Source organism: Lolium perenne, chromosome 3 (assembly GCF_019359855.2).
Source record: "Lolium perenne isolate Kyuss_39 chromosome 3, Kyuss_2.0, whole genome shotgun sequence".
Classification (NCBI taxonomy): Eukaryota; Viridiplantae; Streptophyta; class Magnoliopsida; order Poales; family Poaceae; genus Lolium; species Lolium perenne.
The window spans coordinates 251,164,238-251,187,931 of NC_067246.2; the positions used below are offsets into that span (position 1 = coordinate 251,164,238).

The 23,694-nt window shown below is 45.0% G+C and overlaps 1 protein-coding gene across 1 annotated transcript; it reads left to right on the plus strand.

The window, feature by feature from the left end:
* The first annotated feature begins 22,386 nt into the window (after nt 1–22,386).
* On the plus strand, nt 22,387–23,460 carry LOC127338730 (RING-H2 finger protein ATL66-like). Its single transcript, XM_051364733.2, has one exon. The coding sequence runs from the start codon at nt 22,609–22,611 to the stop codon at nt 23,110–23,112; it is 504 nt and encodes a 167-aa protein (XP_051220693.1). The 5' UTR covers nt 22,387–22,608; the 3' UTR covers nt 23,113–23,460.
* Nucleotides 23,461–23,694: the final 234 nt, after the last annotated feature.

A 23,694-nucleotide genomic window follows, 5' to 3' on the forward strand; every position in this document is an offset into this window, starting at 1 on the left:
GGCTCCTAAGGCAGCCCCCGCGGCTCAGGTATCGACTGCTTCCTCCCTCTCTAAGGGGAAAGATGCTCCTTCAACTGCTGCCGCCACGAGTCCTCCTTCTGTAAGTCCTTTTTGATTACGATGCGAATTTCCTGGAGCGTGCCTCGTTTAATGGTTCTTTGTCAAACATCCTCTTTCCTTAAGGACCTGCGGGGCGTTATATCCTCTTTGGAGGCCTTCGCCTCCCAATTTACTTCCCTGGAGGCAGACAAGGTTCGGCTGCAGAAGGAAGTTAAATCTTCTTTCTCAAAGTTGGACGGCGCAGTCAAGATTGCCGCCGCAGCTCGCCAAGAGGTCGACTCCCAGAAGGAGGAACTGGGCAAGCTGAAGGAGAAGCTGAAAGAAGAGGAAGCGTCTAGGCTGGCCGCCGAGGCTCGGGCAGCTGAAAAAGATGAACTCCTTCGCTAGTCTTCCTTAGCTTTGCTTGGTAATCTCTTTTATGCTTCTCTGTCGATTGTTGCGCTTGATAATTCGATTTTTTGTCAGTAATCCTTCCTATTTCATTTTCTTGCAGAGGCTACCGACATCCCCGCCAATGCTTTGGACAAGATTCCAAACAACTCTCCGGCGAACGGTGTGTCGATGACTCTCGCCTCCCACCAGCTTACTCGGGAGCTCCTTGAAAAGGGAAAAGGCGCCATGGCACGAATGCATTCGATGATCTTCCCCAAGATCAGTCAAGACAAGACTTTGGGGCAGCTGATCGACGCTTTCGCAGTCGACACCAAGGAGGCTATCGAGGTATTCAAATGCACTTCGCATACCTATGGTGCCCTCCTAGCCTTCCAACTTATGATGGGTCATGGCTTCAAGGCCGATATCGAAGAGATGTCTAAGGAGCTGCCGAAAGAGCAAGATGGGCGGTTCATTGATTTAAGCATCTTCAAAACGCCAGCCCTTAAATGTGCACGCCAGCTCCTTGAGCTGGTTTCATCAAGGAAGACATCGGCTGGCCCTAGTTTATCGACTCAGACCCAAGCCCTTTGATTTTTGTAACTTCTCTTTGAGCTGGTGTGAAACAATGTTATGTCGCAAAACTTATGTTTGTAATAAACTTCGTGCTGGCAATGTTGCTAGTACACCCTTGTTATGATATTTTCTCTTGCACTTCTCCCGATGGGAGTACCTTTTGATGCTGATGCAAAGCGGTCCATCATGCTTTTGACGCTTTTCTTTACAGGTGTTCCCAGTGCCTGCATTTGTTGATGATTCTTCGGGTGTTCTTTCTGGAGATGATCAAATCCAACGTATGAAGGATCGGATCGCACAGCTGGAAAGGGATCTGCGCAGAACCTATGCCTTGGCTGCCATTATCGAGAAGAAGGGCGAGATTGCAGCCGACGTAGAGCGCTATGCTCTTACTGAACTGCATAAGGCCACTGAAAGTTTAAACTGTAAGTTCCCTGATCCTTGTGCTTATTACTTTTTGTAAAAAACGCATTGCCTGATCTTCCGTTGATTCCTTTGCTAGTCATAGCTCTAAACCGTGCTGAAGAGAACAAGCGGATTCACGAGCGTGTGAACGCTTTGACCCAGCTATCATCAGCCGAAGAGATTTTCTGGCGGGAACACTCGAAGGCTTCGGTTGTCGCACAATTTCAGGATCGGGTCCAACAGGTCCACCATTTCTTCGACAAGTGCTACAAAGCCCTGAGGGTAATTTGGAGGACGATGTTCCCTTTGAACGCGGTCCCTCCTACACTGCTGACTCTGATGTCTGAGTTTGGGAATACCAACAAGATTCAATACTTGGTGCGAGCTCAGGTTTTTGCAGGGGCCAGATTTACATTTGCCCTTGTCCTTGCACGTTATCCCTCAGCGAATCTGATGACTATCGCCAATGCGGTTGGTGATTTGGAGGCGCTGTATCCGAAGGTATTGTTGCCCGCCAATATAATTGTCGACAAGCTTGAAAAGGATTCAAAGGTACCTGAGGAAAGAGAGACTCCGCAAGGGTGATTCAGGGTTAAGGTTGTTTTTGTAAATAGGTATTTTGGCTTTTTCATCCAAGTGTTTGGATTGTTAGCCGAGAATTTTTATTCGGTAGATACATGTATATGTACTTTTACCGTGTTAATGCCGTTGGCGAATTTTGAAGGAGCAAATCTTAATTGCTCGCTTAGACGTATGTGTATTCGTTGGTCAGCAAATTATTTGAGTGATCAGCTCGTGTTGCAGGTTTTGCTAAACCCGTTGTATGCGCAACTTTGCTTTCAACTGATGTATGTTTTGACAGCAGCTCCCGAATATATCGGGTGCAATAATTCTGCCGATGAGTCCATTGTTCTTTGATATTTCCATAAGTAAAATATCGAACGTGGGTTGTGTTTATATGTATTTCCGAACTTGTGCTATTTACGGTGCTCGTAGAGGCATCTATAGCAGAGGGAAGAGTTAGTGTCCATATTTATTTTGCATCCTGTAGCACTCGTAGAGGCTTTTTCGGAGCACGATCTTTTGCCGCGCACTATGTTGTACTGTCGTCTGCCAAGGGGCGTAAGCAAGGTTTTACAACGATGCGGTTTAGGTGCTCCGATTTACTGCAATGCTTTTCAAGGAATCAAAACTTAAGTTCTCATTAATAATAAAAATACGGGACTAAAAGGGCAAAAAAAGGGGGAGCCCTGCTTGGAAAGAAAGAGAAAGCTAAACACTAGTAAATTGCTTAGGCAAGGAAGGGATTCTTCTCATCTTCTGGCTTGTTCACCACGTTAGTGGTTTTCGAAGCGTCGTTGATTTCACCAGGGGTCTGGGCAGCGATTGTCAGTGTCTTGCTGTCTCCTATGTCTTCTGTGCCATCGGCTGCCGAAGCTTTTGCTGCAGAAGTTTGTGCTGCCGAAGCTTCAAGAGCAAGGTCGGCTGGCTTCTTCTTCGCTCCTCTGACGCGTTCTTCTTCCTTATTATCGCGTGATGATGACTTGGAAGGGAGGTCAGTAATTTCCTGCTTCAACCCAAACTTTGCAGCGATCCTCTGAAAGTCGCGATCGCAATTGTCCGAGCGTGAGAAACTTCCATAGACTGTGATGTTTGTCCCGTTGCTCCCAGGAATTTTCAGCTTGAGGTATGCATAGTGCGGTACAGCCATGAACTTGGCATAAGCTAGCCTCCCGAGTATAGCGTGATACTGCGACTCCCAGTTCACGACTTCGAACTCGATCTTTTCCTTCCTGAAGTTGTCGGGTTTGCCAAAGACGACGTTCAGGTAAATTTTGCCGAGAGAGTACGCCGGTGAAGTGGGGAGAATCCCATGAAAGCAGGTGTCCGTTTCTTCTTCTAATTCTCATGGTGATCCCCATACTCTTGATTGTGTCGAGAAATATCAGGTTTAATCCACTTCCACCATCCATGAAGACTTTGCTCATCTTGAACCCCCCGACCTGCGCCTCGACTACTAGGGCAGCGTGTCCTGGTTTAGGTATGGTCATCAGGTGATCCGCTCGGCTGAACGTAATATTCTGAGACGACCACTCGACATATTCAGGGATGTTTGCCATGACACTTTCTGCCAGATTGATTTCTCGAGTGAGCTTCTTCATTTCTCTTCTTGAAACACCTGTCCTGTGGATCATGCTCATCTGCCCACGTGTTGGTGGAAATGCCTCGTTGGGTTGATGAGGTTGAGCCTGCTGGACCTGGTGCTGCGGTGGGGGTGGTGGTGGTGGTGGCGGTTGCTGCTGCTGGATGAGTTTCCGCATGTCAATGAACTGCCGACAGTCTCTGAGCAAGTGGCTTGACTTTGTTTTGCCGTCCTTAGAATCGACATACGAGTGCAAGTAACAGGGAGCGTTGATCTGCTCAGCGTAGGGTAGTCCGGGAGTCCTCTGTTGTCGTGGTTTGTAATTGCCACGGTTCCCAGAGTTGTTCCGATTACCGTCCTGCCGGCCGTCTCGTCTGTCGTCATATCGATCGTCCTGCCGATCAGAGTACCCTGCGGCTACCAGGTTACTGTCGTCATAGCTACGGTTCTTCCTTCTCTTGTGGCAATCCCTTCGTCCACCCGAGTCGTGCTTCGGCTGGTCGTCGTTGATACCTCTCCAACGTATCGATAATTTCTTATGTTCCATGCTTGTTTTATGACAATACCTACATGTTTTATACATACTTTATGTCATATTTATGCATTTTCCGGCACTAACCTATTAACAAGATGCTGCAGAGCCAATTGCTATTTTCTGCTTTTTTTGGTTTCAAAAATCCTAGTAAGGAAATATTCTCGGAATTGGACGAAATCAACGCCCAGGATCTTATTTTTCCACGAAGCTTCCAGAACACCGAAAGGGAAACGAAGTGGGGCGATGAGGCGGCGACACGCCAGGGCGGCGCGGCCCACCCCCTGGCCACGCGGCCCTGTTGTGTGGGCCCCTCGCGTCGCCCCTAAACCTACCCTTCCGCCTACTTAAGCCTTCGTCGATAATAACTCCAGTACTGAGAGCCACGATACGGAAAACCTTCCAGAGGCGCCGCCGCCGCCAATCCCATCTCGGGGGATTCAGGAGATCGCCTCCGGCACCCTGCCGGAGAGGGGAATCATCTCCCAGAGGACTCTTCACCGTCATGGTCGCCTCCGGAGTAATGTGTGAGTAATTCACCCCTGGACTATGGGTCCATAGCAGTAGCTAGATGGTCGTCTTCTCCTAATTGTGCTATCATTGTTGGATCTTGTGAGCTGCCTAACATGATCAAGATCATCTATTTGTAATGCTAAATGTTGCGTTTGTTGGGATCCGATGAATATTGAATGCTATGCTATGTTGATTATCAATCTATCATCTATGTGTTGTTTATGATCTTGCATGCTCTCCACTATTAGTAGAGGCTCTGGCCAAGTCGTTACTTGTAACTCCAAGAGGGAGTATTTATGCTCGATAGTGGGCTCATGCCTCCACTAAATCTGGGACAGTGACAGAAAGTTCTAAGGTTGTGGATGTGTTGTTGCCACTAGGGATAAAACATCAATGCTATGTCTAAGGATGTATTTGTTGATTACATTACGCACCATACTTAAAGCAATTGTATGTTGTTTGCAACTTAATACTGGAAGGGGTTCGGATGATAACCTGAAGGTGAACTTTTTAGGCATAGATGCATGCTGGATAGCGGTCTATGTACTTTGTCGTAATGCCCAATTAAATCTCACACTACTCATCATAACATGTATGTGCATTGTCATGCCATCTTTATTTGTCAATTGCCCAACTGTAATTTGTTCACCCAACATGCTATTTCTTATGGGAGAGACACCACTAGTGAACTGTGGACCCCGGTCCATTCTTTTACATCGAATACAATCTACTGCAATACTCGTTCTACTGTTCTCTGCAAACATCATCATCCACACTATACATCTAATCCTTTGTTACAGCAAGCCGGTGAGATTGACAACCTCACTGTTAAGTTGGGGCAAAGTACTTTGGTTGTGTTGTGCAGGTTCCACGTTGGCGCCGGAATCCCTGGTGTTGCGCCGCACTACACTCTGCCGCCATCAACCTTCAACGTGCTTCTTGACTCCTACTGGTTCGATAACCTTGGTTTCTTACTGAGGGAAAAACTTGCCGCTGTACGCATCATACCTTCCTCTTGGGGTTCCCAACGGACGTGTGCTTTACCGTCACAAGCAGCAAAGCTTTTTCTGGCGCCGTTGCCGGGGAGATCAAGACACGCTGCAAGGGGAGTCTCCACTTCCAATCTCTTTACTTTGTTTTTTCTCTTGCTTTATTTTATTTACTTCTTTGTTTGCTGCATTATATCAAAATACAAAAAAATTAGTTGCTAGCTTTACTTTATTTACTATCTTGTTTGCATTCTCCATATTAAAAACACAAAAAATTAGTTACTTGCATTTACTTTACTTATTTCATCATGTTTCCTCCTAAGTTTATTCTTAAAGATGTACCGGTAGGCCGAGGGTCTATCCTTGGGAAAGATAATATAGAAGATTTTTTCACGCATATTAGTACGGTTGAAGATTTTGAAGATAGACACTTGGTAGAATTTGCTCCTACTTATGAAATTGTTGTTGGTTCTTTAGTACACGCGTTAGAAGCTAGATTTGTTAATCTCAATCCCATAATATAACATATGTTTCTTACACTTTCTGATATGGAGATGGGAGAAAAAAGAGATTTTGTTTTAAAAGTCCTTGTTAGAGAATTTGAAGAGGTAGCTAAAGAAGCTAGAAAGGTTTTCATTAAGCATAAGAGGCTTGGCTTGTTCACTGATTTTAAGAAAACACTTGAAAAGATGGACATGGATAGAATAAGGTACACCAATAACATTAATGATGGTGGGGAGATTAAAGCACCGATACCTAGTAAGCTCCTAGGAATGCATGAAGCTCTAGAAAATAACTATGCTTGGCTTGTCCATGAAAATTTGTTTGATGAGAATAGCAAGCTTAAGAAAAATGAAAAGGGAGCCTCTGAAACTTATATATACAAGATACAATGCATAGTTGAGGAAACTCCAAACCCCGCTGTCAATGCTTCGTCTCTTGATAATACTTGATACACACTTTCTGCGCCTAGCTGAAAGGCGTTATAGAAAAGCGCTTATGGGAGACAACCCATGATTTTACATATGCACTTTTGTTTTATATTTGAGTCTTGGAAGTTGTTACTACTGTAGCAACCTCTCCTTATCTTAATTTTTTTGCATTGTTGTGCCAAGTAAAGTCTTTGATAGTAAGGTTCATACTAGATTTGGATTACTGCGCTGAAACAGATTTCTTCCTGTCACGAATTTGAGCAGTAGTCTCTGTAGGTAACTCAGAAAAATCTGCCAATTTACGTGAGTAATCCTCAGATATGTACGCAACTTTCATTCAATTTGAGCATTTTCATTTGAGCAAGTCTGGTGCACCTAAAAAATTCGTCTTTATGGACTGTTCTGTTTTGACAGATTCTGCCTTTTATTTCGCATTGCCTGTTTTGCTATGTTTGATGGATTTCTTTATTCCATTAACTTTCAATAGCTTTGTGCAATGTCCAGAAGTGTTAAGAATGATTATGTCACCTCTGAACATGTGAATTTTGATTATGCACTAACCCTCTAATGAGTTTGTTTTGAGTTTGGTGTGGAGGAAGTTTTCAAGGATCAAGAGAGGAGGATGATACAATATGATCAAGGAGAGTGAAAGCTCTAAGCTTGGGGATGCCCCCGGTGGTTCATCCCTGCATATTTCAAGAAGACTCAAACATCTAAGCTTGGGGATGCCCAAGGCATCCCCTTCTTCATCGACAACATTATCAGGTTCCTCTAGTGAAACTATATTTTTATTCCGTCACATCTTATGTGCTTTACTTGGAGCGTCTGTATGTTTTTGTTTTGTTTTGTTTGAATAAAGTTGGATCCTAGCATTCATTGTGTGGGAGAGAGACACGCTCCGCTGTTGCATATGGACAGATATGTTCTTAGCTTTATTCTTAATGTTCATGGCGAAGGTTGAAACTGCTTCGTTAATTGTTATATGGTTGGAAATAGAAAATGCTACATGTGGTAATTGGTATAATGTCTTGAATAATTTAATACTTGGCAATTGTTGTGCTCATGTTTAAGCTCTTGCATCATATACTTTGCACCTATTAGTGAAGAAATACTGTAGAGCTTGTTGAAATTTGGTTTGCATGATTGGTCTCTCTAAAGTCTAGATATTTTCTGGTGAGGGTTTGAACAACAAGGAAGACAGTGTAGAGTTTTATAATGCTTGCAATATGTTCTTATGTGAGTTTTGTTGTACCGGTTCATACTTGTGTTTGTTTCAAATAACCTTGCTAGCCTAAGCCTTGTATTGAGAGGGAATACTTCTCGTGCATCCAAATCATTGAGCCAAAAACTACGCCATTTGTGTCCACCATACCTACCTACTACATGGTATTTTCTGCCATTCCAAAGTAAATTGCTTGAGTGCTACCTTTAAACAATTCTAAAATTACTACCTCTTATTTGTGTCAATGTTTTATAGCTCATGAGGAAGTATGTGGTGTTGTATCTTTCAATCTTGTTGGGCAACTTTCACCAATGGACTAGTGGCTTCATCCGCTTATCCAATAATTTTTCAAAAAGAGCTGGCAATGGGATTCCCAGTCCCAAATTAATTAACCTTCATAATTTTACAAAAATAGACACTCCTCCATGGTATGTGATTGTTGGACGGCACCCGAGGATTCGGTTAGCCATGGCTTGAGAAAGCAAAGGTGGGGAGGAGTGTCATCTAAATAAAACTAAAATAAAAAGGCACTCCTTCATGGTATGAGATTGTTGGCAGGCACCCGAGGATTCGGTTAGCCATGGTTTGTGAAAGCAAGGTTGGAAGGAGTGCCACCCAAAAATAAAAATGTTTCATGGGAGCCGCTCTTCGAAGGTTTGTCTGGCAAGGGGGTTAGAGTGCCAATTACCATTCGTTGACAACAACAAACACCTCTCAAAACTTTACTTTTATGCTCTCTCTATGTTTTCAAAATAAAATCTCTAGCACAAATATAGCAATCAATGCTTCCCTCTGCGAAGGGCCATTCTTTTACTTTTATGTTGAGTCAGTTTAACCATTTCCTTCCACCTTAGAAGCAAACACTTGTGTTAACTGTGCATTGATTCTAACATGCTTGCATATTTGCATTCATCATATTACTTTATGTTGACACTATCCATGAGATATACATGTTACAAGTTGAAAGCAACCGCTGAAACTTAATCTTCCTTTGTGTTGCTTCAATGCCTTTACTTTGAATTTATTGCTTTATGAGTTAACTCTTATGCAAGACTTATTGATGCTTGTCTTGAAAGTACTATTCATGAAAAGTCTTTGCTATATGGTTCAGTTGTTTAACCATTATCTTTACCATTGCTTTGGATCGCTGCATTCATTACATGTGCTTTCAATAGTATTGATCAAGATTATGATAGCATGTCACTTCAGAAATTATCTTTGTTATCGTTTACCTACTCGGGACGAGTAGGAACTAAGCTTGGGGATGCTGATACGTCTCCAACGTATCGATAACTTCTTATGTTCCATGCTTGTTTTATGACAATACCTACATGTTTTATATATACTTTATGTCATATTTATGCATTTTCCGGCACTAACCTATTAACAAGATGCCGAAGAGCCAGTTGCTGTTTTCTGCTGTTTTTGGTTTCAGAAATCCTAGTAAGGAAATATTCTCGGAATTGGACGAAATCAACGCCCAGGATCTTATTTTTCCACGAAGCTTCCAGAACACCGAAAGGGAAACAAAGTGGGGCGACGAGGCGGCGACACGCCAGGGCGGCGCGGCCCACCCCATGGCCGCGCGGCCCTGTTGTGTGGGCCCCTCGCGTCGCCCGTAAACCTACCCTTCCGCCTACTTAAGCCTTCGTCGATAATAACTCAAGTACCGAGAGCCACGATATGGAAAACCTTCCAGAGGCGCCGCCGCCGCCAATCCCATCTCGGGGGATTCAGGAGATCGCCTCCGACACCCTGCCGGAGAGGGGAATCATCTCCCGGAGGACTCTTCACCGCCATGGTCGCCTCCGGAGTGATGTGTGAGTAGTTCACCCCTGGACTATGGGTCCATAGCAGTAGCTAGATGGTCGTCTTCTCCTAATTGTGCTATCATTGTTGGATCTTGTGAGCTGCCTAACATGATCAAGATCATCTATTTGTAATGCTACATGTTGCGTTTGTTGGGATCCGATGAATATTGAATGCTATGTTATGTTGATTATCAATCTATCATCTATGTGTTGTTTATGATCTTGCATGCTCTCCGTTATTAGTAGAGGCTCTGGCCAAGTCGTTACTTCTAACTCCAAGAGGGAGTATTTATGATCGATAGTGGGTTCATGCCTCCATTAAATTTGGGACAGTGACAGAAAGTTCTAAGGTTGTGGATGGGTTGTTGCCACTAGGGATAAAACATCAATGATATGTCTAAGGATGTATTTGTTGATTACATTACGCACCATACTTAATGCAATTGTCTGTTGTTTGTAACTTAATACTGGAAGGGGTTCGGATGATAACCTGAAGGTGGACTTTTTAGGCATAGATGCATGCTGGATAGCGGTCTATGTACTTTGTCGTAATGCCCAATTAAATCTCACACTACTCATCATAACATGTGTGTGCATTGTCATGCCATCTTTATTTGTCAATTTCCCAACTGTAATTTGTTCACCCAACATGATATTTCTTATGGGAGAGACACCACTAGTGAACTGTGGACCCCGGTCCATTCTTTTACATCGAATACAATCTACTGCAATACTCGTTCTACTGTTCTCTGCAAACATCATCATCCACACTATACATCTAATCCTTTGTTACAGCAAGCCGGTGAGATTGACAACCTCACTGTTAAGTTGGGGCAAAGTACTTTGGTTGTGTTGTGCAGGTTCCACATTGGCGCCGGAATCCCTGGTGTTGCGCCGCACTACACTCCGCCGCCATCAACCTTCAACGTGCTTCTTGTCTCCTACTGGTTCGATAACCTTGGTTTCTTACTGAGGGAAAAACTTGCCGCTGTACGCATCATACCTCCCTCTTGGGGTTCCCAATGGACGTGTGCTTTACCGTCACAAGCAGCAGTCGTCTTCGTCGTCACTGCGCTGTCGCGGCTTTCGTACGTTGTCGTCGCCATCAGCCCAGCTGTTGGCGATTTCCATTAACTTGGTTATGGTTTTTGGCTTTTTGCGCCCAAGGTCTTCTATGTAGCTTTCACGTCGGATGCCATCGCTAAAGGCGTTGATTGCTCTGTCGACAGATACATCTTCGGCAGCGTTTAGGAGCTTGGTGAATCTCCCGATGTATGCGCGCATCGATTCCTTCTGCTTTTGCTGGCAATGCCGTAGCTCCTCAATCCCGACGGGCCTTTTGTACGTTGCTTGGAAATTGGCAACGAAGGCCTCTACTAGATCGTCCCATGATTTGATGGAACCCTTCGGCAGACCTCTTAACCAGGCTCGCGCTGAATCCTTTAGGTAAAACTGCAAGCATTGCATTGCTGCTATTTGATTCCCCTTGTGAAGAATCACAGTCTGCAAGTAGTCGTCTATCCAGGACCTTGGCTCCTGTTTCCCATCGTATTTGGTGGCGTCAGTAGGGGTGGGTTTGAACTTTCTGGGTGGCATCGCCTCACGGATTTTGTAGCTTAAACAATCGGCTCCCCTTAGCTCGCCGTCGTTCTCCTGACTCTCATCCGAAGAGTCACTGTCATATTCCTCCCTAGCGGCGCGTCGCCTTGCTTTGTCGATCCTGCTCTGGGTGATTTCATCCCGAGCGTCTCTCGCATGATGCTTTGAGCCACTAGCCTGCAACGTCGTCTTTTCTTTCCGCGGGACCAGATTGTCTCCCAGTATTGCGAGACTTTCTAGAGCACCTCGGTGGGCTTGCGCCATGGAACCTTCAGGGAGCTAATTGATGAGGTATGCAGCGAGGTTGGCGGTCGCTCCTGCGACGGTTTTTGGCAGTGGCATGCCTGCGGTGTCCGTGGTCATAAAGGACTTGGTCAGATTCAACGTTATTTCCCTGGCGTCGTCTTCCGAGAGCCTGGATAATCTTGATCGGTGCTTGCCTGCCCCTTGAGTGCTTCGAGAGGCGCTTCCGTGCGAGCCTCTTCGTCGTTCACTGGATCGGTCTGCCGCGGATAGGCGTCTCTCGAGGGTGGCTTGTTCTTTGGATAGTCGTTCCCGATTTTTCTCCAATATGGAGCGGTAAGCGTTGAGGGTGCCAACCGTGGCCCCTGCAGGGAGCGGCGTGTTGTTAAGCACGGCTGCCTTGGCTGCTGCCCACTCCTCCTCTGCGATGGTGTAATCGATGTTGTTGTTACTGGCACTGTTTTCAAAACTTGCTACTTTCTTTGGGCAGGGGGTGCGATCTCCGTCTCCCCTGTTCCTCGTGTTGTTGGCGACATAAACCTGGTGGTGCGCTGTTCCTCGGGTGACACTTCGGACGATGTTGTCGACACTGTCCTGTCCCGATGAGTACTGGGCATTGCAGATGAACGGTGTGTCGCTTGATCCTAGCCCGTGCCTGGTGTCGCAGTTCAGGCAGTAGTACGAAGTTATCTCCGAAGATGTGGGACTGTCGGATCCAACCGACATGGAAGACGTCGAACGAGGAGTCGATGACGCGGGCGAGCTCGTCGAGCCTGTCAGACCAGCCGAAAGGTCGACTGATGACGACGTGCTTGGACCCGTCGATCCGGAGGTGGGTGGTTCCAGCAGCCGAAGGACTCCTTCCGAGTTGACGTTGTAGTGGACGCTGCCGAAGGTCATCTCCATGTTTCCTTGTAGATCGGAAAAGGTCGAGCGAGACGAGTCGCTGTGCGGGGTGAACTCGTAGGAGCCAAAGCGAATCGGGCTTCCCAGATTTGGCGATGACGGTGTCGATGAAGCTGCTGATGACATGACTGGTTCTGCCGATGACCGATCTTGTGCCGACAGGCTTCCCACAGACGGCGCCAATTGTCGAGGGTACTCCTCGGCAATGCCCTCCGATTGGGGCTTAGGGTTGATGGAATCCTGTAAGCTGACACGAGACATCGATTCACAGACAAGCGGGGAGAGCGATTTACCCAGGTTCGGGGTCCTCGATGAGGTAAAACCCTTACGTCCTGCCTGTCTGATCTTGATTATGAAGATATTGGGTTACAATGGGGTGCCAAATAGTTCGGCTGAGATCTCGTCGAGAGGCTAAGTGCTACGGTGACCTAGCTCTAGACTTTTGGTGGCTAAGATTGCTAAGATTAATTGTGTCCCTCGGCAGCCCCTCTCCTGACCTTTATATAGGAGGCCAGGTCTCAAGAGTTGTAACCAAGTACGACTAGGTTTACAGTAGTTTTAAATCTAAGCTTTCCTTGTTCGGTTGCTTCCCTGTCTTGCCCGCCAAGGAATCTTCTGGTGCGCCATCCAAGTGGCCCGCCTTGCCTTCAAGTGTCTTCATGGGCCTCCAACTAGATTATACAGGATAGGGCAATGTCGGTTACCCGAAGGGTAATGCCCACGTCATCTACCGCGGCAGAGAAACGTCCATTTTCTCTACCGCGGCAGAGAAACGCTGCTCCACCCCAAACCTGTGCCGCGGCAGAGAAATAGCAATTTTCTGCCGCGGCAGAGAACCTCCAGGCTAGGTTCGTACCACGAACCGGGACCAAAGGCCCTCCACCTCGAGCGCCCTGGCCGCACCACGTGGCGATGCCTTTGAACCCGGTGTATCTTTGAACCGGGACTAAAGGGGGACCCTTTAGTCCCGCCTTGTTGATCCCGGTTTGCAAACCGGGACTGAGGCCCAAACAAAACGGGCCTGTTGCCCCATTTTCCACTAGTGAGTACATCTACTTTTTACCTTTCAAACCTTTGTCCCTGCTTGTTTCACGGTTAATTTGTACGTATTTTGTCAGTGAATCAACAATGGAACCAAAGGTGGTCAAACCTTCGGCCATAGTTGCCAGAACCTCCAATGGGTCCCTCCCGACGAATTGGACCTTCGTTTCTTAAAGCGTCGGCTAGTTGTCTTGTGTATCTCGCTGATAGTGGGTCTCCTACAAGGTGAGTCTCGGAGTATCTCCCTCGGCGTCGCATGTACACAAGGACGTGTTCGAGTGATGCGTTTCCAATACAACAAAAGGAATTACATAAGAATCTTGAAATATCATATTTTAAGGATAAAAACAGGCTCGCTTCATTTTTAGGATTTGAAACCATATGTATTCTTCTTATGTTTTACTTTGCATGCAAATTTATAGATTCTTTTATTTTCCTTACGTCAAGTTTTATGTAGATTTTCACTGCATGTACGACTACGACGACATACACAAAATTATCTGGAAACATTATTGTGTTTTTTCTATAACGTAACCAAACATTATTGTTGTTTATGGACTAAATGATCACATTATTGTTATTGTTTTATTTGTTTTTATGGACTAAATGATATTATTATTTCTGTTTATGATTTTCTTGCATGCTTACGGTTTTTATTTGAATTTTGTTTAGAAATAATATTTCTTTGAACTTCCCTGATCATCATTTTCCTTTAGTTGTTATAATTATTTGGAAATATTTAATCCTACCCAAGGGTCATGTCTACACATTGAAATTGTCAAATTAAAGCCAAGAAAACCATATTCTAAGAAAGTAGTGGGGTATAACCATTAAAGAAGGATATAAAAGAAAAGTACTACTGGTGAAGGCCGAAAAGTAAGAAGCCCACAAGGAAGAATAGGTTTTTGGCGTTGTTTTTTCTGAAACTGTCATAAACTGGTCTAAATCTATGTTGGCTTAAAAATTGTCGTCATAGGCGGAGTTGTTGTATCTAGTATAGTTCTAATCTATGTGTTGCGATGTCTATACGTACCGCCTCTATGATTTATGTTTCTGAATATCTGTCCTAAGGGGTGCCCCTGCCTGACTTTATATATCAGCCAAGCTAGTCTTTACAAGAGTCCTAGTAGGATTCGTATTGAAGTCTTCTTTCCTTATAGTCCAAGTTGATAACGTGTGTAGGTCCAGCTTTGTCGAGTCCTTGTGCTCGCCCATCTGGATAATCTGCACCGAGTATGGTAATGTCGGGTACCCGAAGGGTTATGCCCACATCACCTAATATTGCAAATAAAGAATTAAAATATGTAGAAACCTATTCACCCCCCTCTAGGTTTACCATCTCTGAACTTTCAATTGATATCAGAGCCTAGACTCTTTTTAAGGACTTCACAGCCTTAAGAGTGAGATGGATAAACTATTTGAGGGTCTGGATGAAGATTCTAACCTTTCGGTTAAGGAGATGAAATTCAGATTCTTAGCATATGAGGCTGAGAAAAAGAAGAAGGAGGATGAAGTACAAAGCCAAATGGCACAAATAAGTGCCATGCTTAAGAACCTGACTAGTGGGACTTCTAGTGGGACCTTGGTCCCTCCGGAAGGTTTCCATGAATTCAATCATGACTATCCCAAAAACACTTCACCCATGCCTCATATAAACCATAGTGGGTATGTTTTCCATTTTGATGGAACTCACTTTTCTTTTTGGAAATCATCTATGGAGTCTCATATTCGCAGCTGCAGTGTGGAGATGTGGGAGATCATCGTGAATGGTTACCGGAAGCCACAAGATCCCATTAGGCTAACCTCCACTGAGTTCTACAACCACCAACTCAATGCCTCTGCACGTGACAAGTAGAAGTGACATCAACTGCAAGCTCCTTGATCAAGTCAATGACATTGACTCCGCTAAAGAGCTTTGAGATCGAATTGTAGTACTCCAAGAGGGAACTAATCTGATCCATGCAGCTCTCTATGAGTCAGCAAAGACATAGGCAACTATGTTCATGATTAGAGAAGGAGAATCCTTGGCCGATGCCTATGGAAGACTTGGTGCTCTTAGAGTAAAGGTCAAGGGCCTTGGATGGGAAAAATACAATGTTGGTTTTGAAACGAATGAAGAATTCATAAAGTCCAAGGTCATTGCCATGATTGGTGTCAAACAAAAGGACACCAACCTTGCACTCAACTTGCAAATCCTTACCAAGCAAGCTGATCTGAACGCAGATGATCTAGTCTTCTATGTGGCAACCAATGACAACATGGCCAGGACAGGAGAAAGGCTTATGGCGATGAACCGTGCCGATGAATCCTCACACAACCTTGCTTTGAAGGCTAGAGCTGACCAAGAAATAGAAGAAGTCTATGAGATTGAAGAAGATGAAGACATGACTTCAACTAGTGACATCGCGACAGATTTTGCCTTCTTTGCCAAGAAGTACAAGAAGAAGTTCCCAATATCCTTCAATGAGAAGAAGAAGAGAACGTGTTACAACTGTGATGAAGATAGTCACTTTGAAAATGAGTGCCCTTATGAAAAATGGGTAGACAAGCCGAAGTTTGTCAAAGGGGTCAAGCCAAGATTGAAGCCAAACCCAATCAATGAACGATACAAGAAGAACAAGGGAAGAGCCTTTATTGGTGCTGAGTACACTTCCGATGAAGAGGAAGAAGATGAGGAGAAGGAGGCCGGAGTGGCTGGTTTGACTTTCTCCAAACCCGGGTCACTCTTCACATATGACTACTCCAAGGATTACTCCACGGAGTCCTCAACTCCGAATGATATTGGTTCTTCCTTCATGGCAATAACAAATCATGATGATGACTCCGGTGAGTCTCCCTCCTCGACGATCGCCGGCTCTTGTCTAATAGCAAGGGAAACAAAGGTAATGGAATCCCCACCTTCTCTATCTAGTGTTCTTGATGATGAAACTGAAAATCAAGATGAGGTAGCTATGCTTAAGGAACTTTACAAAGTTAGATGCACTCTTCGTGGTGATGCTCTTTTCAAGTTTGATTTCTTGATGGACTCCCTCAAAGAAAGGGACGAGTCCATTGAGGAATTAGAATATCATTTGAATGATAAAGAACGGAGATTCAATCTCCTAAGACAAGAGCTAAAAACTGAAAGGTGCATATCTCAAGGCCTTAAGCAACAGATTCCTTGGCGCGAAGACAGAGTCTAGAGGGGGGACGAAGAAGAGGCGCAGGGCGTCCAGACCATGCATTGGCGCGGCCTGGCATGGGCCCGCGCCAAGGGGTGGTGTGGGCGACCCTGGCCTCCACCGACCTCTCCCTTACGCCTATAAGAAGCCTCCTGATGTGTGAACCCTAAAAGAATCGGCCTCCATCCACGAAAAGTTATGTAGCTCCGCCGCCATCGTAGACAAGATTCGGGGGACAGAATTCTCTGTTCCGGCACCCTGCCGGGATGGGGAATTGCCCCCGGAGTCATCACCATCGACTCCACCGACATCTCCATCGTCGTTGCTGACTCCCATGATGAGGAGTGAGTAGTTCTCCCCCGAGGCCGAGGGCTTTACCGGTAGCTATGTGGTCTATCTATCTCTCCATATATGATCTTTATGTAATCATGAGCTTTGTAATCTAGTTGAATAAGTAGATGTTATTCTTGAACTATTGTGCTACTCAAGTGGTTTTATTATGTGATCTCCGGGAACACCTTGTCCAACGGTGTGAAGGTGACAGTGTGCACACCGTGTTTGTTTCTTAAGCTTAATTTACAGAAATACTTATGAATTGTGGTGACTAGTTAGTACCATCTTTGTATGCTCAAAGTGACAATGTGGGGTGTCCATAGATTGGGAATGCGAACTTTAAGGAATGCTTATGCATCCCTACGCAGTGAATTTGTGTTTATTATCAAACCGGAGAGTGGTTCAGAGTAGCATAGTGAAGTGATAACATCTATCTATTCAATTATGGTATCATTATTGAGAGTGTCCACTAGTGAAAGTATGATCCCTAGGCCTTGTTTCCAAGCATTGAAACACCATTTACAACCAGTTCTGCTACATGTTTGATTGCTGCCATTTTTATTTCATATTGCAATTACCACTCATAACTATCCATATTACTTGTATTTTACTATCTCTTCGCCGAACTAGTGCACCTATACACCGGACAAGTGTATTGGTTGTGTTGGGGACACAAGAAACTTCGTGTATCGTGATTGCAGGGTTGCTTGAGAGGGATATGTTTGAACTCTACCTCCCCGAGTTTGATAAACCTTCGGTGATCCACTTAAGGGAAACTTGCTGCTGTTCTACAAACCTCTGCACTTGGAGGTCCAAAAACGTCTACAAGAATAGAAGCGTGCGTAGACATCACTGCCCGATCGCAGCACCGGAAAGGACTTCAACATGAACCAGAGTTCATATAATGAACATCTACATCAACCACAAGATCTGATCTCGTTAACACTTTGGATCTACGAGGGTTAGTTTCTCATCTATCTCGTTGCATAGGTTTCATAGATCTTGGCTTTTCCATAGATTGGATCTTGGTTTTATTTGTTTTTGCGGTAAAAAAAATTTGTTTTCTGTTCTACGAACCCAACAGAAGTAACACTTGTCAACTCTCTTAACACATCACCATGTACTATTCCAAGGGGATGGATATTGATGTGTAAACTATGTTGGTGTACGACGACCTTTGTAGGAAGACCCACTGTACACACCCTCGCTTAGTTTACAACACAAGTACTAACCAAGATACACGCCAAATTTTAAGTTGTCAATAATACGACAACAATATAGTTGCTTGTGAAGAAAACAACCATAATCATGAAAATCTAAAAGAAGCTAAATAGCCCCACCCAAGAAAATCCCGACTAAATAGATTCCCTGAAAGTGCAATGGGATATTCATTATAAAAGTGCGAGAGGTTGATGTGTTGATATTTCCCCTTGTTGATTTTGTGTTTTATGCCTATGAAAAGTATTTCGAACCCAAGCGGTGCGGTGAAATAGATATATGAGTGATGGTTGACCAAGCAAACAAAATTGACTACATTAACATTAAAAGTATAGAAATGCACAAAGTAGTATCCGATAGAACTTCCTTTAGATAATCCCAATGCATGGAGTCAAAAGGCTTCGACGATGCTTAGTTTTAGGAACTAGAACGATACAACGTGCGTTGCAGCAGGTATCTCTTTAAGAAATCTAATAAAACACTTGAAAACTTGAAGTTGTTTATAGAAATATGCAAGATTTAATTGGTCATCATAGCCGAAAGGCTGAATATAATAGACATTAAATTTATATGTATTTAAAAAATTAAAGAAACTGGTCATGTGGATGGCTTGCATGAAGATGACATGCATGTCGCAGCATGATAGTTTGAGAAACTTCATGAGCAGTTACACATAGAAAGCACATAATCTCAAATAACATCTATCAAAAAAGTAATCTTGAATAACAATGATATGATTTTCATCATTGAAAAGGTTTGAATTTTTTACTTGTTTACGAAACTACTTCTAGTGTTCCATTGCAAATGATTTGATTGTCTAATTACATGGAGTTATGGTGCGACAGAACAATGACCTGGACAATCTAACGGCTAAAGGGTAGATGATGTGGATGCCTTGCATGTAAACATAGAGAATAACTAATGAATGTTAGTGGAATGAGGTGGACAATTGTTGGCTAAAAGAATAAGTGGTGTGGATAGCTTGCATGCTAAGATCGATTGCAGTTAGGGGGTTTTACTTTATAAGAAGTATATACATCATCCAATTTCATACACATACCCTCTCTAAAATGCTTGACTTGGTATAAGTTTTCTTCAAAATAGTTCAAGTGATTCTAATCATGTGAATCAAACAAGGGAAAGTTCATATGCCGTGTTGTTTCAAAAGAATTTCAAAGGAATTTTGGGAATTTCTTTTCTCGGGAAATGTATATATAGTTTACTTGGTCTCTTGGAATTAAAACTTTAAGTTTTACGTTTTTTCTTTCTATGATCTACTTTGTATGCAATTCCATACGAAAAATTTCCTTTGGTCCAACCTCAAGGAAATTCTCCTTTCTTCCTATGACAGTACGATTATTTAGATTCTTTTTCTATTTTTCTTGCAACCCAACCAAACAAGTAATTCCCAACTCTTCTAAGAAGCGAGCGCTTGGTTAATAAACTGGATGTACAACCCAGCCACCCAGATTCAAGTCTCGAGAGACACAAATTTGGGATCTTATTAGTTTTGAAAAAATGATGTAGGTCCTTCCCCTACAGCTTTTCTTTAAAAAAACGCGACCAAAGAGCATGTATTACAAAGTCCCCCTTTTTCAATTCCTATAGGATTTTTTTGCAGGTAAATTCCTATAGGATTCAACGTACAATGACATCCTATTTGTACTTCATTTCCTATTCGTTCGTTTTGAAAATCATATGAAACAAACATGCCCTCGAGTATCGAAACTCTCCATGTCATATACTAGTACTTATTTGAATCGAAGAACATGTTGAAGGGACAATCTCGTTTAACTTGTCACAAACCATGTCCTAGTATTCAGTCCAATTTGTTTTCCCGCATATATAAGGGTACAATTTTTTTTTCTGGGGAACTATGATGAAGTATACACTGAGGACACATGGAAATGACGAATATAATATGTACCCTGCATAAGGTGACGTATGTAAGATTGCAATTCATGATTGCAAGTGCAGGGAAAGCCGGGGAAGAAGGCACTGTGATCGTGGACGAACGTGTGTTCTGTTCGCTGAGATTGGTGGACGCCTTCGTCAGACGTGCATGCCTCGATCTCTCTACCTACTAATAATGGAGCACGTGCAATGCACGTGTCAACTAATACACATAACTCAATTGAAATTTTCATATTTAAGTTTCATTATGTTTACAAACAATTGTAAGTTATTAGGACATGTAAAAAGGACCAGGACATCACCATGAATTCAATAGAATTTCACCCTCTTTAGTTGTTTGAAATCATGTTCAGACATTGTTTGACATTCAGGGGAACAAATTCTGTTGGACATCACACAGCCAGCCACTCAAAAATGGATGCAACGCCAAACAGATTATTAAGTTTGGTCTATTGAAACATTTTTTAAAGTATTATCAATATAAATAACAAAGCTCTTTGTAGGTGCATAAGACATCTCGATACAAAATTCCCACGGAATGAACAAAAAATTGCTCGTGCTCTGTCTTGCAAACAATGTGGGTTGTCACATACACCCTTTGTTCTATGTCGGACAATGGAAATAATTTGTGTAATCAATTCTGTAACATGAGCAATAGCATCGGGAAGAAGTGGCAGAAATATTATAAGTGCAACTTTTCTTGGCAGAGATAACATGAATATAATTAATTATGCCTTGGTAAGTTGGTATGAAGTGAGTGAGATCTGAAAATACAAATTGTAGGAAATCTTTTTTCTGTCAATTCCCTATCCTCGCTGAATTACCTGGTCCTCCCCAGGGAAGAAATCTGTGGGAGTTGGCCTCCTTACTTCCTTTTCCCTTCCCCTCTCCAACTCGCATGCCCCTGAAACAAACAACGGATTGCAAGTACCGCCTCGCTCAAACTCCTATTCCCTGCCACCAATTCCTACGAAACAAACACACTGTAAGGGGTATGCTTCCCCGATGGAGATCCAGATGCATTGGCTTTATTTATCAACTGGGGCAAGGAAATAAACAAATACCTTCAAGGATTGGAGAAGGGAGGTCACGGAAGAGCTGCTTTTGGAGGAGCTGGGCGCGGTTGAGCTCGGTGCAGATGAACTGCAGTGCGGCGGACTGCAGATGCATCGGATGCTACGACGTCCATCCCTGCCCAAATCCCGTCGGGCAAGCCGTGGTAGGCGTGGTCAACGGGCGGCGGCATTGACTGGTCGGCGGCGTGCAGCCCAAATCCCGTCGGGCAGGGGGATGTCGGCAAGGGAAGTGCGCCGGCGGCGGGCGACGCGGAGGTCGGTTATGTGGGATGCGGTCCGACGCCTGCAGTGCGGCGGCGCCGAAATCACGTCGGTTCGGCATTGTGCAGGTCGTGCAGGGCGGTGTCTTCGCTTGGGATAAATGGCAGTTTGATTTGGGATGGGAGCGTCTAACACATGTTTTAGCGCTAATCTGAATCGTTAAATGAGATGATTAGATGGTCCAGATTACTTGGATCTGCTGCTCTCTCTCTTTTAATAGTAGTAGTGATGTATACATCGTGAGTTGTTTCAATCTGTTATCGCGTCAGCTCACTCTTGCAATTTGGCAGGGTGCCTTCCGATCTTCCGTCAGCTCGCTCTAGCAATTTGGCACAGTGCTCACTTCTTTTCTGCCGTTTGTTACAGAAGAGCCAAAAGCAGGCTGGCTAGCTGTGGCAATGCACCTAACCATACAATACAAAGCAGTTTCTATCAGGTCGGAAAAGGAAGAAGCGTAAGAATCAGTTTGTGGATTGTAGGACTAGCCCATGTCCACTGAACCTTACCAAGTCTGATCGCGTACGAAGTCTGTAGAGCGATGTAGAGTGTGTGTATATGGAGTACACGGGTCACCCAGCTGCTTATGCGCATAATGAGGAAACTTATGGTGAAAATGACCCCACGCACGCTGATTAGTTGGTTCCTTGCTTGAATTTCTAGCAAACTCACGTTCGTCCGTCGATCGGTTCCGTGCAAGCACCATCGCATTAGCTTAACCTGCACAGCGGAAGGAGAGCCACACAGCTCTGATAAGTGATAAGGAGGAACATCGGCAAGGTCAGATGCCTCCCGAATTGCGTATTAGCCGGCCGGGTGTAAGAATTCCACAAGTCTGCGAATTGAGAACCGCTAATCGCCTGCGTAAAACATCATATATTCTCATTCTCTTTCCAGGTAGCTTTCGAGTCCCACTCTCCATGAACGTCGTCGCGTGAACCGTCGCTGCCAGGTTGCTTGCCCCCTGCCGGATGTAGCGTTCGTCAAGCCTGTAAAAGGAAACGGCCGGTCGCTTTTGATGCGAGATCCGGCTGGGCGGGCTCACAAAAAAGCTTAAAACCGCCTCCTCCGTCACACGCATCGCACGCACAGTCAGGCCCACGAGAGCCACGCAGCCCGTGCCGATCGACGTGCAGGTGGCGAGCTAGCCCGGCCGCAACCGCGCGCTTTTAGTTTCTTGATTTCGTCCCGCCGCGGCAAAGGAAGATACGATCAACCAGAGGAAGCAACTGAAGCTTCCTGCCCTCGCGCCTCCTGCTGCTGCTGCTGACGAGGAGGAGGCTCTGATCCATAGGCGCGCGCGCATGGCGGCGCAGGAGGCGTCGCAGCCCATCCGGTGGCGCTACGGCGGCGACGTGGAGGACGGCAACTTCGTCGTGCGCGGCGTGCCCGTGCTCGTGGCGGTCGTCGCCATCCTCGTCTGCTTCGTCTGCGTCTGCGTCTACCTCCGCTGGGCGTGCCGCCGCTACAGCCCCGACCCGACACTTCCCTCCTACTCCTCCTCCTCCTCGGCGACCGGTGGTGCCCTCTCGAGGGTCGGCCTCGACGCTGCCGCGGTGGCCAGCTTGCCCGTGACGCTGTACCGTCGTCCCCCGGACGGCGAGGGCGCTGACGCGGCGCAGTGCCCGATCTGCCTGGGCGAGTTCGAGGAGGGCGAGGAGGTGAAGGCGCTGCCGCCGTGCGGGCACCGCTTCCACCCGGACTGCGTCGACGCGTGGCTGCGGTCGCAGCCCACCTGCCCGCTGTGCCGGGGCGAGCTTCTTGCAGACACCACCAACAAAACTGACGCCGGGAGCGAGGCTGTCTGATTGATCATCAACTAGGAAAGGAACTGCGCAACAGTGCGACTGATTTTGGAGCCCCCGCTTCGGGATGGACCTGTCTGCCATGCCGGGAAGCGGCCGTGCGCATTCGCCTGAGCCGCCGGTGTTCAGTTCAGTTCAGTTCAGTTCAGGCTATGGTGGCGTTTTCCTTGTTGAGTTTTTACATCGATTAGCAACATGTAACAGAGACAATTTTGCACCTTTTTTCTCTTGAAAAAACAAATTTTGCATCTTTTGATGACCGTTTGCAGCACCTGGGGCACCTTTCGCCCCTTTTTCCAATGTGGGTTGAAGGACTAGGGATGACTTTCCAATGTGGGTTAAACAAATGCCGATATAGAGCATCTAAATAATCAGATGGGATGATTCCTCTCCTTTTTTTTCCTTTCAGAGGGGAGAGGGACATTGATTTGTAGCTGGCAAAATTTTTTTTTTTTTGAGGGAACTTGTACCTGGCAATTGGTTTGTGGGTTATAAACCCTTTGGAGAGGACGAACGAAATTTAATCAATATGGGCTGAAAAGGATATTATGCGGCCCATTCATCTCCACTACAAAGCAGCAAAGA